Source organism: Acipenser ruthenus, chromosome 3, assembly GCF_902713425.1.
Source record: "Acipenser ruthenus chromosome 3, fAciRut3.2 maternal haplotype, whole genome shotgun sequence".
Lineage (NCBI taxonomy): Eukaryota > Metazoa > Chordata > Actinopteri > Acipenseriformes > Acipenseridae > Acipenser > Acipenser ruthenus.
The window spans coordinates 67,339,219-67,353,558 of record NC_081191.1 but is presented as its reverse complement, the minus strand read 5'-3'; the positions used below and the strand labels follow the sequence as shown (position 1 = coordinate 67,353,558).

At 36.7% G+C, this 14,340-nt stretch overlaps 1 protein-coding gene across 2 annotated transcripts in view; it reads left to right on the top strand.

The window, feature by feature from the left end:
* The first annotated feature begins 399 nt into the window (after positions 1-399).
* The window catches only part of LOC117394740 (M-protein, striated muscle-like), a 48,302-nt gene continuing 34,361 nt past the window's right edge, over positions 400-14,340 (top strand). Inside the window, exons 1-6 of one of the 2 annotated variants that reach the window (XM_059015264.1) lie at positions 400-525; positions 922-1,122; positions 5,786-5,926; positions 8,007-8,220; positions 9,333-9,490; positions 11,234-11,326. In XM_059015264.1, the coding sequence (XP_058871247.1) occupies positions 995-1,122; positions 5,786-5,926; positions 8,007-8,220; positions 9,333-9,490; positions 11,234-11,326 (734 nt within the window). In that variant the 5' untranslated portion in view covers positions 400-525; positions 922-994. Of the gene's footprint in view, positions 526-916; positions 1,123-5,785; positions 5,927-8,006; positions 8,221-9,332; positions 9,491-11,233; positions 11,327-14,340 lie in introns of both variants that reach the window. The other variant, XM_033993248.3, reaches the window with a different exon arrangement.

The following is a 14,340-nucleotide window of genomic DNA, read 5'->3' as shown; positions in this document are numbered from 1 at the left end:
ATAATAATAATAATAATAATAATAATAATAATAATAATACATTTGGCCATTCGATTTTCTTTCAAAATATAGTATTTGCTTACGAAGAATAGTTAAGTAGCTGGAACTTTGAATAGAATAGAATAGAATTTGAATAGAAGTGCAGAAGTGTGGAGATTGTGTGGATGTAGTGGTACTTCAGTGCTGAATTACACTCCATCACAAAAAGCCAAAACACAAACACAATGCCTTTGTCTTGAGATTTCATACAGCTTTGTGTGCAATGCTTGTGCCTGTTCTGTTCATTAAAGTGGGTGAGCGAAGATAGCCTACTGCTCCCTTGCGTCTATATTTATCAACACTTCCTGGCCATAAAAGGTCGGGACTGTGGCACTGACATTCCACTGACTGCATGCATTATTTTTGTTCTGGACCCTGGAGTCCAGTCCGCAGCCTGTTCCTATCCACCGCTTTGCTTGGATTCATCGTTAGTCACTGGGATTTTTATTTCCCACTTTTTCACCATTTGTTTACATTTTAGCTTTGGTAAGTACTGTTATTTTTTCTTTTCTATCTTCTGTAGTCTTTGTCTGTTACAAAGTTGTGACAGAATTTTAACCGACCGATCTTCACTGACAATCCAAAATGTTGACTTGGCATTTTGCTGATGCATGGCTTATGGGATTAACCTCTAATTTGTTTTAAAATGTTGTTATATTAATAAATTACTCTTACACTAGCACATTATCAGTAAGACAGTATCAATGTCAGTATCTTGATATTTTTTGCGCATGACCATTGATCAGAAAATAAAATCCTGCTTCATGACAACATGATTATTTATATACTTCTGAAAAGGTTTTCTGATGATAGTTTCTGTGCAATTCATAAATGTGAGAATAAATAAAATGATAATGTTTCTCTCTCCTAATGTTAGAATAGTGCTTTGCAGGAAAGTCACTATTGCTACAGAAGAATCGAACTAAATAAAGATCATTGACTGGAGCCTCTCAGGATGTCCTTACCTTTCTACCAGAAACACCACAAGCACTATGACCGCGGGTACCGCAGCACAGAGGTGCAGTCTGCGCTCAGCCAATACCACCTGGATGAACAAAGCAGCACTACATCCCGCAGCAAAGGGTAAGGAAGAAATCTTCGGAATCAGTGGGCTGTAGTGCAGTGGTGTAGTGGTAAATAAAAAAGTGGGTAAACTCCCCTGTTTGGTGCTCAAGGCCAGGCAGTGGTATGGTAGGAACGTTTTTTTAATTCGGTTTGGAGGACATCAGGGGCAAAAATGAAATCCATTAAAATGCATTTCTGGCTCTCAGTTCCACAGGGACAGTGACAACACTGTTTTAAGAATGATTTTGGTTTTATAAATAGCACAAACTAAAGAAGAGTCTCCAAGGCAAACAGAATGCACACATTATAAATGTCAGGACTCTGGAAAACCTTGTTTAAAAAAATAATTGAAGCACTGAACCAATGCCCCCCCCCCCCCAGGGTTTTATTACCTGCTACGTCAATTGTGGGTGTCTGCTGAGTGACCAGGACTTATTTTGGGACACCGGCCCTGTTTCTGCAGGATTTATGATTGAGCTGGCGTGGTTTATTCACAACACACGCTAAACTAGCAGCGACACAAGTATCACCTAACTCAAGAATTTTGTACTGTGAAAATGTACATCATACCAGGCCATCTTTTGAGAATAAACACTAAAGTTACACAGCCTTTTTCAGACTATGATAATCCTTATAACTATAATCCATGTTGTAAGTATCTACTGCACAATGGCCGTGCATTCAACAAACCAACAACAACTAACACAATGCTCAGTTGTGCAGCTCCAGCGTTATCAGTTGTCTCGTCAAGTTGTATGACATATACAACAGTATTTTCCGTCTAAAGTGGTTCCGCTTGTTTCACAGAGTCCTAATGGAGATGGGAACCTATTTCAACAAGCTCCGTCTAAAATAAAAATGGTCTGATGTTGTGACAATGGTGATGAAGCTCAATGTGCTGCTAGAAATTGAAAGGGATAATGTAGCTGTTATGCCAAAATGAAAAATAGATAAATAAACAAATACATACATGAATAAATAAACAAATATAGAAAGAAAGAAAGAAATGTTTATATACAGTATGTATTTATTTATTTCTATATTTATTTATGTATTTATTTATTTTTCATTTTTGCATAAAATATCCCCCATAACCGGGTACATGAAAATATAATTTAATACAGTATACATTAAAAAAAAAATAGGCTATATTAAAATGAGTTGTCTAACTTGACTTTTTTTTCTCTCTGTCCTGAAGTATTTGCTTTATTATTATGTTCTATTAAATGTATCTTCTCTTGTTTTTCCATATCTCCTGCAACACATGTCTGTTTTGTTTTTCTCTGCTTTACATTTCAATCCCACCTGTCCATTGATTGAAATCCTGAGATTACTTAAAAACTGTCATTTGCATCATTGACATATAGATTTCTCATTTAAATACTGAATAATTATTCTGTCACCTTTATGTAAACTGCACCCATTCCACCTGTCAGAAAACAGCAGAAAAGAGTTTAATTTTATGATGGAAACAGCGTTCTAGATAAGATTGTGTCGGCAGACCTCTAAATTCAGTAGGCTGAGGGCTGCGAATGTCTCCCTCTGGGGTTAAAATTTATTTGTGTCTCATCAACTGACTTTATATTTTCATTAGTTTAAGAAACAACTATTTTTTAACAAATCATTTATAAGAACCCCAAGAACTCAGATACTTGTATATTAGCTTTCTGAAAGGCTCCCACTTGAAACCAATCAGAGCAATTGTATGAGATTGTTTTGTGTAATTTTGGCCAGCTTCCTATTAAGCAAGGAAAGCTTCACTTGTAGGGTGGTGTAAATTGTAGTCTTATTACAGGATGTCAGTTAAGATAATAATTTGGATACTGATACGGTGCGCAGTGACCTGCGTTTAATGATTATTGGCTGTGACTTTATCACAGCAATTAGAAGGAGGCAGCCAACATAAACTAAAACTTCAAAAAGAAACTAAAACTAAAAATAGTGATTGACAGGCCATGGCTTTGTTATTGATGTTGCTTGTATCCTCTTGCAAGAAGCAAGAAGCAGACTGGGACAGGTTTCTTATATACAGTTTTATGCATGTTATGTAATAATGTGTTGTTTTATTATAAAGCTGAATCTCTACTTTAATTTATATCTTTCAATCGAACAATTAGAAATTATAGAAATCACTTTCTTTGTGTTTTTTCTCTCTTTTTTTAACTGCCCAAATACTTTTGTCTGTGAATGTTTATACAGTATATACTATAAAGATATGAAAACATTGATTGTATTTTTAAGATAAATATAGGGTTGAAATGAAGACTATAATGAAGTTTGGGACATATTGGTAAGCTGTTGCGTCTTGTCTCAAACTCAACTGATGGTTAAAAAACAGCATAACCACTACAGCTGTGGCTTGTGAAATGTTACTGCCTCCTGTGTTCTACTTCTCGGGATAAGTTGGTATGTCGAATTGTAATACCGCCTTAGACATCTTTCATCTAAGCCATGGGATCACAGGAAAATACCATTTTTGTCTACAGTTCCTATTAACTCTGTTGCTGTTTTCTCTGAGAGGGACATTTATTTTGACAGAAAGTTCAAATTTCAAGTAGTTTTTCAACCGGTTGTAGTTAGGCCATCATAATTACTGTAGCCATGGTGAAATTCACCTGATAGGGATACGAGTGATGGAAAAAAGGGATTCCCAATAAGGGCTCTTAAAGCAATTGTAGCTAACAAAATTATTTGATATATAATACCCATTTTGTACTTCCATTAGCATTATAGTTCAAAATTTTAAAGAAAGGGATGTTATAGCAAATGTATATTTTCATTTAAAACAGACTTCTGGTACTACACTAAGTTCTCAGTTTGCTTGCCTTGTCTTTAATTCCTTGATCAGTGTCTTCTTGGTGAAAGCAGCTCAGTGAATAGGGAAAGCAGCTGATTGGTTATTGACAGGGAAGTAGCCAGTGAATCCCTTTCCAGGTGAAATTATCTAAAAGCATGGCTTGCAAATAGATATGTCTTTAACTAGTTAAGTACCAGATATCATGTTTTAAAATAAAAATATATTGTTGCTAAAAAGAACCCCCAAAAAACAATAATGCGTTTCTTTAAAAAAAAAAAACACATTTGAGATTGAAATAATGAATGGATGTACTTGGTGGAGAAAATGTGTCAAACTATTTTGTTGGCTACATTTACTTTAAGAAACCCTCACACAGCAATGAGTGCCAATAGATCACATGAGCAGCAAATTTTACTTCCAAGAAGTTCAACAAAATGGTAAGAGTGTTGTAGGTCAAACCCCTGGACAGTGAACTTCTTCCCCAGTAGCTGGTATCCAGTGGGTTGGTAGCAGCAGTGTTGTTGGATTATCTATGAAAAAATGATGTACTGAGAATTCTAGAGCTACATTTTGAGCTTTCCAATTGTTATAGCCATTATTATTATTATTATTATTATGTATTTCTCAGCAGATGCCCTTATCCAGGGCGACTTACGATTGTCATAAGATATCACATTATTTTTACATACAATTATATTTACACATTATTTTTACATACAATTACCCATTTATACAGTTGTTTTTTTTACTGGTGCAATCTAGGTAAAGTACTTTGGTCAAGGGTACAGCAGCAATGTCCCCCACCTGGGATTGAACCCACGACCCTCTGGGCAAGAGTCCAGAGCCCTAACCACTACTCCACACTGCTGCCCATAAACTATCTACCAATTACTAAAAAAAAGTAGTTGGTAGATAGTTGACAAATCCTCTGCAATCCTTGGTCACCTTTTCATTGAAAAAAGGAGTTAAAGTTGAGTTCAAATTATTGGTGTATAATATTTCTTGGAAGCCAACTTAATTAACTCAGGTCTACCTCCTGCTTTGCAAGTTTTTAAAATTTGATGAGCCAAATCTTTGTCAAGTTTATTGCTTTCTAGTCAGAGGTCAGAATCTTGGTGACTTACATTTGTATGATTCTGAACACTGATTGGTTGAACTATTGAAGGATTTGTCTTTTGTGTGGTACTGACCCCTGTAATTAGTTTTTTTTAAATATATATTCTACTGGGAATACATATGTCACTGACATACCTTGTTAATTTGTTCAGATTCAGGGTAATTTGTTCCTTAGATGGTAACTCATCACCTAACCAAGTACCGGGAAATGTGAACTGCTATTTTTTAAAGAAAGTAAACAAAACTGATTCCAGTAGTTGCCGATGATTAACAATTTGAAATGGCAAGTTGCAATCTACTACTGAGGTTTAAATTAATCAGAAAACCTGGTCTGAGCTGAGACTTGGTTAAGCGCTAGTTAGGATTGCTGGCTGACCAAAATAATTAATACCAAATACCTATAATGAAAGAATTTACTTCAAGAATTACTTACATGTGGAAATATTGGGTGTTGGTAAATTACAGTAATATACTGTAATGACCATTGTACAAAAACATTATGCATGTAAGCATTCTTTTACATTAGTGTAACATCAAATTGCTAATTAATCGTCCACTAGTAAATCGTAGCCTGCTGATGGAACCGGTGGCAGCCAGAGTTTGATATTGGAAAGAGATGAGATTGAGTTTTTGTCTCGTGGCATTTTTGTAAATTCTTTATTGTAGTTTTCTCTATAATAGTTCTAGAAAACAAATTCAGAACAATGGATTGAAGTAAGGTGAAGTGCCGCCAGCAGTTAACCATTGGCCATGTTGTTTTCATTGCAGATCGAGAGTTGCCCTCTATTCAGATGAGGTACTGGTGGAGAGCTCCTCCAAACTGAGCCCACGACCCAAGAGACCAAGACCGACCTACACTGCTCTGGATCATGAGATCATCGGATATGTGGTGCCAGTGTTCAGAGGCCGGTATGTAATCTGTGGCGTGGGATATCTGAACATTTTAGAGCTGCTCTGAAATGGACCTTGAGGTCACGATATCAAGGACATCATAATTACGGTAATCAAATTAATGGTTTGCAGGCTTTAACCTTTAAGGGGCTTATCACTTAATTCCATGGTTAAGGAGGACATGTGTGGGCTATAAACCAAGTGCCTGTTCCCAGCCACTATACTGTGCATTCATCCATAAAACCCATTTAAGCACAACCTAGATCTGTCAGTTATTAAGTTTTATGGCCTTAATAAAACATATGCTTTTATAGCCTTTCTTTGCCCTATTCTGATTTGTTTCAGGCAAGGTCCTTTATTATTATTATTTTTTTCTTCACTACAATGCTGGGCCCTGATATATTTTAAATGATTATCATCCCCCTGGAATTGCATATACCAGAAGACAAGGATATAGTGGCGAGTTATATCTAGGTAACTGCTTTCTGATTCTGATCATTTTTAGGTCCTTCTTGATCTCAAATCATTAAGAGATATCAGAATGAAGGTAAAAATTGAGGAATATATCTGTCCCTCTGTGAACAAGTGGTTTGCAGTGCGCAGATGTAGTGGTGATGCAAATGCTCCAAACAACGACAGACACAAAGTTCACAGTTCAAACAGTCTTTTATTTCTCTTGGTCTGCTTGAGACCGTTAAATAATAATGCTGGCTCTACACAACAATGTGTATTGCCAGCATATAAACCATGAGGTTCAGTCCCGAAATAATAGTAACACACAGACACACAACACAGATAAAGACACTTCTCTCGATAGTGAGTGCTCTTGGTGCAGGTGTGGTGTAAGACAACAAGTATACAACAGGTGCAGTGTAGTCCGGGTTTGGTGCTTGCTGGTAGCGACAGCTCCCGGGTTCATGTTAGCTGTCTAACAGTGACAAACGCAGACAGTTAGCAACAAACAAACAAAACACTTAACACTCACGATACGTATAGTAATGGTCCGTTTCCTTTCTCAATCCTTACAATAACCATAACAAAGGAACTGATTACATCATCACATCCCCAGATATACCCTTAGTCACGCCCCCTGCGATAGCTAGTTCAATCACATCTCCTCCAATCCATGGCTGACACATTGCGCACCGCATTAGGGCGATGACTTTGGGCATTGTGACTCCGCCCCCTTCCTGGATGGCTGGCTTTCGACTGACTCTGGAATGAACTGCCAGACCATCCAGTACAAGGCACACTGTTCCTGTTATACAGCGCCCTCACAGATCGGGAGGGAGATTGTTGACTAGGATTCATTCGTGCTCTGTCACACCCTAACACTTACGTTGGTCTGCATTTTCATGATTCTGAAGGTGATGGTGGGGAATGAATATTAGTAATATTCTTGTTATCTAAACAGAATGCAAATGGGTTAATATTAAACATAAATAAACACAATCCCATGCACATATTTGCATGTTAGAGTCAATAACAGAGATCAGCTGGCCAGCTGCAATAAAGCAGATTTTGATCTAATAGTTTAGGCAATTTCTGAAATATTTTATCCATAGAAGAAACCAAGGGTCAGTAAGTCTACCAGTAATTATACAAGGTTGTCTTGCATATATTGGCACACAAATGTTTTATTAATACAGACCCAAATGTTGAAATATTTTAAAATACATGCAGGGAAAAAAATTTTGTTCCAATATGTATTCAGGAAAACATCACCCTAAATAATACAAGGCCATGATTACATTAAGCCTATCTGGTGAACACTTATTTTACTCTGTAGAAACTAGCTGTTTATTACTGAAACAAAATAGGGCTTGGTTTCACCACAACAAGCCTGTTTTTTAAACCAGTTCTTTTGCTACAGACATTCTGCCTCTAACCCTCATGGTATGCATATCAACAAATCACTAAATCCTCAAAAATCCCTGTCATTCTCAGTATGAGAGGTTAAGGCATTGGGTCTGACTTTGCACACATAATCACCTAGGATTTGATCTCCTGACTGTGTAAAATAATTGCTCACTTTTCATGACCTATTTTCACATGTCAATTCGAATTACCTGAATGACAGTGCATTTTTTTTCTTCAGTCGAGAATATATTAGTGGAATAACAGATACAGAAGAGGAAAGGATCAAGGAGACGGCAGGATACCTGGCTAGAAGGAACCTTTTCACTACCGGTGAAAGTGTCACGGCTATCAGCAGATCCACGGTGGACACTGTGGGGGAAAAGATGTTTGAGAAGAAGTCTAGAAAGACTGCAATGCGAGAATCAGCCGAGCACATTAACTTAAACAAGAAGGTAAGGGAGTTGAGCCCTAAAGGCACATTTACTACCATCAATTTCTTGTGACTGAGCACATCTGTGCAGTGCAGGGGTGGACAACTTTGGTCTTGGAAGGACCTTTTGCTCTAAGTTTAACAGGTAGAATGAGATAATTAGCTACTAGAACTTGGTGTGAGTTTTAATTGGTCCAATTATACAATTCATGACATGGCTGTAACAAAGCCCTGGTCTGCCTTGGCCAGAGCTCTCTATTCCTAGTGTAGTGTAACACCATGGGGGTTTGTGCTGTGGTGGAATTGTGCACTTCCCAAACGAGTGTCTTAACCACACGAACGGTTGTAGAGCCTGTAACTTTGACACCTACTGTACATGGGTAAAAGTTCATACTGGCAGTATATCACAAAACACTGCCTGTTACATTAAATAGTCTTTAGAATTTAAGTCTAGGCAAGAGAAAGGTACAGTTATTTTCAATACAAGACCACATAGTCTTACTATAACATCAAGACTGTAATAAACTGACTAGTAAAGAGACAATTTTTCTCTGCCAGCACCATTAAAATTCAACATCTAGATAGAAAATGGCTGATGAGTCCAAAAATTCCCAGCTTTTATTTCTAGTAAAAATGAATTAACCCAGCTAAACCAGTAGCTTTTTAATATGATTTAGTTATGTTTTATAACAGCATACTACAACATGTTATTATTTAAAATAACTGTCTAATCTTTCGTAAAACATAAAAAAAACATTTTTTAGCATTCCATAATATTGTTATGGCCACCTTTGTAGAATCCAATAAAGTTTTAATGAGAAAGGTTATATCCCAGTAACTTCCACCTAAGGAAACCTAACCTAATATTATCAGGTATTACCCGAAATGCAAATTGATTTAAACAGTGGGATCTTAATACTGTCACTACTGAAATCATCATAAAAAATAATAAAAATTATTTAATGACAATTAAGATTTATAAAAGGGCAAGTGAGCTGATTTAGTGCAGTTATTTCTGTTACAACATAAAACAGGGAGTTCATGGAGTTATTTTTTTATTGATTTGAATGGTATTAAAATCTGTCATTGTTGAGATGAGTTATATAGACCCTGTTATGTTGACTTACTTTTCAGATCCACGAGACCATGGAATTTCACAGGAAGCTGAATAAGGACAGTCTATTGCATGCTCCTGAGTTCGTCATTAAGCCCCGGTCCCACACTGTCTGGGAGAAACAGAACGTCAAACTGCACTGCACCGTCTCTGGCTGGCCTGAGCCCCGCGTAACCTGGTGAGCACACAGGCCCCAAACACTGAACTAACCGCCAAAGTGGACTGTATAATTGGTGATGCTTCCTATCCCAAAAGAGGACCAATTGGACTGGTTTGCTTGTGGAAATAGGTAATGTTACAAAAGTGATAATAAGTAACTCAGAAAGGTTATTTAAAAGTGCTCAAAAGTGCCAACGTTATTTGTTATCAGTTTTGTAACATTAACAAATTATGGTTCAAATCTAATTTTGCGCCAGTATAATTTTACATCTGTAGAACGTTAATGTTCTAGGCTATTGTCATTGCAACCTGTGTAATGAGTAAATATAGCCACTAAGGTATTCCAAAGCTTTTGTGTATGCCTGCACCCCTTGTAAATTTCCATTCTAATGGAGATGTTATTTAAATCCTGATAGTCTGACAGGGATACTGGACTGGAGAAGGAGTTCACAGCTGACCTTGTCATTAGGGAACTTGCTGTCTAACTTTACCATCTGACTCTGCCTGATTGGAATGTGGCTTGGCAGAAATAACAAATGTTACTAAGAGGTGTATCTCTTAACACCCGTCTGTAAAAGAAAAACTACAACATTTTCTTTTTTGCATTGGCGACTGTCTAGAAACTAGGTACTACATAAAAATGAAATTGTGACCTCAACTCGTCATGTGGATGGGAAGTTTTCATAAAGGTTTAAGAATGTATAAACTCCAATTTATATACAGTTGATTATATATATATATATATATATATATATATATATATATATATATATATATATATATATATATATATATATATATATATAGTTTCAAATGACATTTTAATATTTTAAGATTTTTGCAATCATTCTGAGTGGTTCTTTTTGCAGTTATGCAAATGTTGCATATTTTTTAGCTTCTATAGTCTTTAGGTGTTAAAGTGTGCTGACCTGAGTAAGTAGCAGTAATATCTAGGGAACAGCCAAGCTTCCATTTACATTGCTGACAATTAGGGGTGTGGAGATACTCACATTTTCCCAGTTATTCCATTGGACATGTTTTAAGTTGTTAGGTGCTGTTAAAATAATATACAACATGGTAATTTTACAACACAAAACAAAGCTTTCCCTTGTTCGCCCTTTTCTACATCTGTATTGACCACCAATCACTAACAATCTGACAGTGTGATTTAATACACAACCTGTTGTATCAAACCAACTAAAACCATTCATATTTTGATTTGACATAAAATCCTTGTGATTTCACTTCCTGATTTTTCACTTTTCTCGTCTCCATAGAAACGCATCATCTCTACACTACATTTTGGGATTGTAGTCTTGGACAAGATTTAATCTGTGATTCAACTTGACAAACTAACACATCTTCCAGTATAGAAGACTGATAGATAATTCAGTCAGAGTAATTAGCAAATCCGTGGATGGCAAGAAATACTGAATAACTAAATCTTCTGAACTAAAATACAAATTAAAAAGTGCAATAATTACCACTTAAAATAATTGCAAACATCATAAAGGGTAAGGGGGCTAAAAAAGAAAAAAAATGTATTTTGAAGCTACTTAGTCTTAAATTAACCATGTACACTTTGATTTAATCTAGGTCTTTATATCCCTCAGAGCTTTCGCCAGGCTCTTTAATCCTTCACATATGCTTCTACTTTCCAACTCCTTATTCTTCTCTCTAACATTCTTGAAATTATCTGCACAACTGTTCTATCAATTATTTCTCATCTCCTCTGTCCCTTTGCTTTTTGTCTCACTCTCAGGTACAAAAACAATGTCCCTATTGAAGTTGATGCGTACCCTGGCAAGTATAAAATAGAGAGCAGGTACAGCGTGCATTCACTGGAGATCTACAGGTACAGAGGCTATTTCACTCTTGTTTTATTAATGCACATGCAGTGTTTTCTTTTGTTTAGGACAGTGGTTTGTTATTCATGCTGTAAAAAAAAATCTTCACATAATTACATAGTGTTAGAGAACACTATCTCATTTGTGCAATGCAAATATTATCTATGTAGTGCTGCATTCTGCTTTTTGTGTATTGATGCAATTTCCTTTTAAACATCACATGCCTCAGGATATTGATCTACTAGGGATTTGCTCCCAAACACCTTCGATTACCATAGATTACCACCCATTGTGGGTGCATGTATTGAGACCAAATTAGGTATAGATATGGCACAGTAGTTCACCGCTTAGTTTAAAGATTCATGCAAAAGCCTAGTCAATTTAAATTGTTGTCTTGTGTGGCAGTCTATTTATTCTGAACAAAAAAGATTATTATGTTCAGTAATGATAACGTATCAGCAGAATCACAACATAAACTATACAAATGTTAGAACCATTAATTAATGAGTTGTTGTTGCTGGTGAAGGATGATTTGTGTCTTTAACTGAATATACACCCTGAGAAAGCTGCCCACCAGCTGTTTTTAAACAAAGGCTTCCATACAAAATGTAGCTGCACAATAAACTAACCAATTATATTGTGTATGGTATAAGGCCACCTGACACTTGCCTCAAGGATTTGGATCTCGGTACACTGCTGACTGGAATGAGCAAATGTCTCACTTATTCGCTGCTTTTCCATAGCTGAAGATAATGGTGCAAATGCTTTTTCTTTCTGGCCAATGACAGAGCAGTTCAGCTTCACTTTTCAGTTTTTTTTTCTTCTGCATGGAAACATTTTAATTGATGCCAATAGTGCCGTTCAGGCATAGGCTATTTAATAACATATCTATTAAAATGCATGGCACAAAAAATAATAATAATAATAATAATAATTGAAAAGGGAGTATACATTTATAAAGCATGGATAGTCTGATGCAATGTACCATGCAGGTGGTATGAAAATGGATAGTAGCCTACATACATCCCCTCAGAAAATAAATGTAATATTCAGTGGCAGTGTACTGTATATACTATAGAAATGCTTGTTCGCAATTTAATTTGTTGCCTCTCATTCCATGTGTCAGAGGCGTTAAAAGCATTGCATGATGCGTCCCTGTGGGAATTGACCTGGTGTTATATACAGACATGCTCAAATTTGTTGGTACCCCTCCACAAAAAACGAAGAATGCACAATTTTCTCTGAAATAACTTGGAACTGACAAAAGTAATTGGCATCCACCATTGTTTATTCCATATTTAATAGAAATCAGACTTTGCTTTTGATTTTTTATTCAACATAATATTGTAAATAAGAAAACAAATGAAAATGGCATGGACAAAAATGATGGGACCGCTAACCTAATATTTTGTTACACAACCTTTAGAGGCAATCACTGCAATCAAACGTTTTCTGTAGCTCTCAATGAGACTTCTGCACCTGTTAACAGGTAGTTTGGCCCACTCTTCCTGAGCAAACTGCTCCAGCTGTCTCAGGTTTGATGGGTGCCTTCTCCAGACTGCAAGTTTCAGCTCTTTCCATAGATGTTCGATAGGATTCAGATCAGGACTCATAGAAGGCCACTTCAGAATAGTCCAATGTTTTGTTCTTATCCATTCTTGGGTGCTTTTAGCTGTGTGTTTTGGGTCATTATCCTGTTGGAGGACCCATGACCTGCGACTGAGACAGAGCTTTTTGACACTGGGCAGTACGTTTCGCTCCAGAATGCCTTGATAGTCTTGAGATTTCATTGTGCCCTGCACAGATTCAAGGCACCCTGTGCCAGGCGCAGCAAAGCAGCCCCAAAACATAACCGAGCCTCCTCCATGTTTCACTGTAGGTATGGTGTTCTTTTCTTTGAAAGCTTCATTTTTTTCGTCTGTGAACATAGAGCTGATGTGACTTGCCAAAAAGCTCCAGTTTTGACTCATCTGTCCAAAGGACATTCTCCCAGAAGGATTGTGGCTTGTCAATATGCATTTTAGCAAATTCCAGTCTGGCTTTTTTATGTTTTTCTTTCAAAAGTGGAGTCCTCCTGGGTCTTCTTCCATGGAGCCCACTTTCGCTCAAAAAGCGACGGATGGTGCGATCAGAAACTGACGTACCTTCACCTTGGAGTTCAGCTTGTATCTCTTTGGCAGTTATCCTTGGTTCTTTTTCTACCATTCACACTATCCTTCTGTTCACTCTGGGGTTGATTTTCCTCTTGCGGCCGCGCCCAGGGAGGTTGGCTACAGTTCCATGGACCTTAAACTTCTTAATAATATTTGCAACTGTTGTCACAGGAACATCAAGCTGCTTGGAGATGGTCTTGTAGCCTTTACCTTTACCATGCTTGTCTATTATTTTCTTTCTGATCTCCTCAGACAACTCTCTCCTTTGCTTTCTCTGGTCCATGTTCAGTGTGGTGCACACAATGATACCAAACAGCACAGTGACTACTTTTCTCCATTTAAATAGGCTGAATGACTGATTACAAGATTGGAGACATGTGTGATACTAATTAAAGAAACGAATTAGTTTGAAATATCACTATAATCCAATTATTTATTATCTTTTCTAAGGGTACCAACAAATGTGTCCAAGCCATTTTAGAATATCTTTGTAGAATAAGCAATAATTCATCTCTTTTCACAGCTTCTTTGCTTTATTCTATGACATACCAAAGGCATGCAAGTATACATGATAAAATAGCTTTTAATTTCATCACTTTTCAGGAGGAATGAAGCATTATTTCAATGAGCTGTAAGGGTACCAACAAATTTGAGCACGTCTGTATGTACCTCATTTGTCAGCTAGCCTGTCTCAAGAGTAGATCATTGTATATCTGAGTGTGTATATATACCTGTAGTACATCTGTCCATTGGTCTGCCAGTCATTCATGGTATTAAAACTTTGCTAACTTGCTGTGACTATGTTTGCACTGAAGCTTTTAAAATCTGTATTCATTTAAAGTGTTTCCAGCATTTGTTTAATGTCCCAA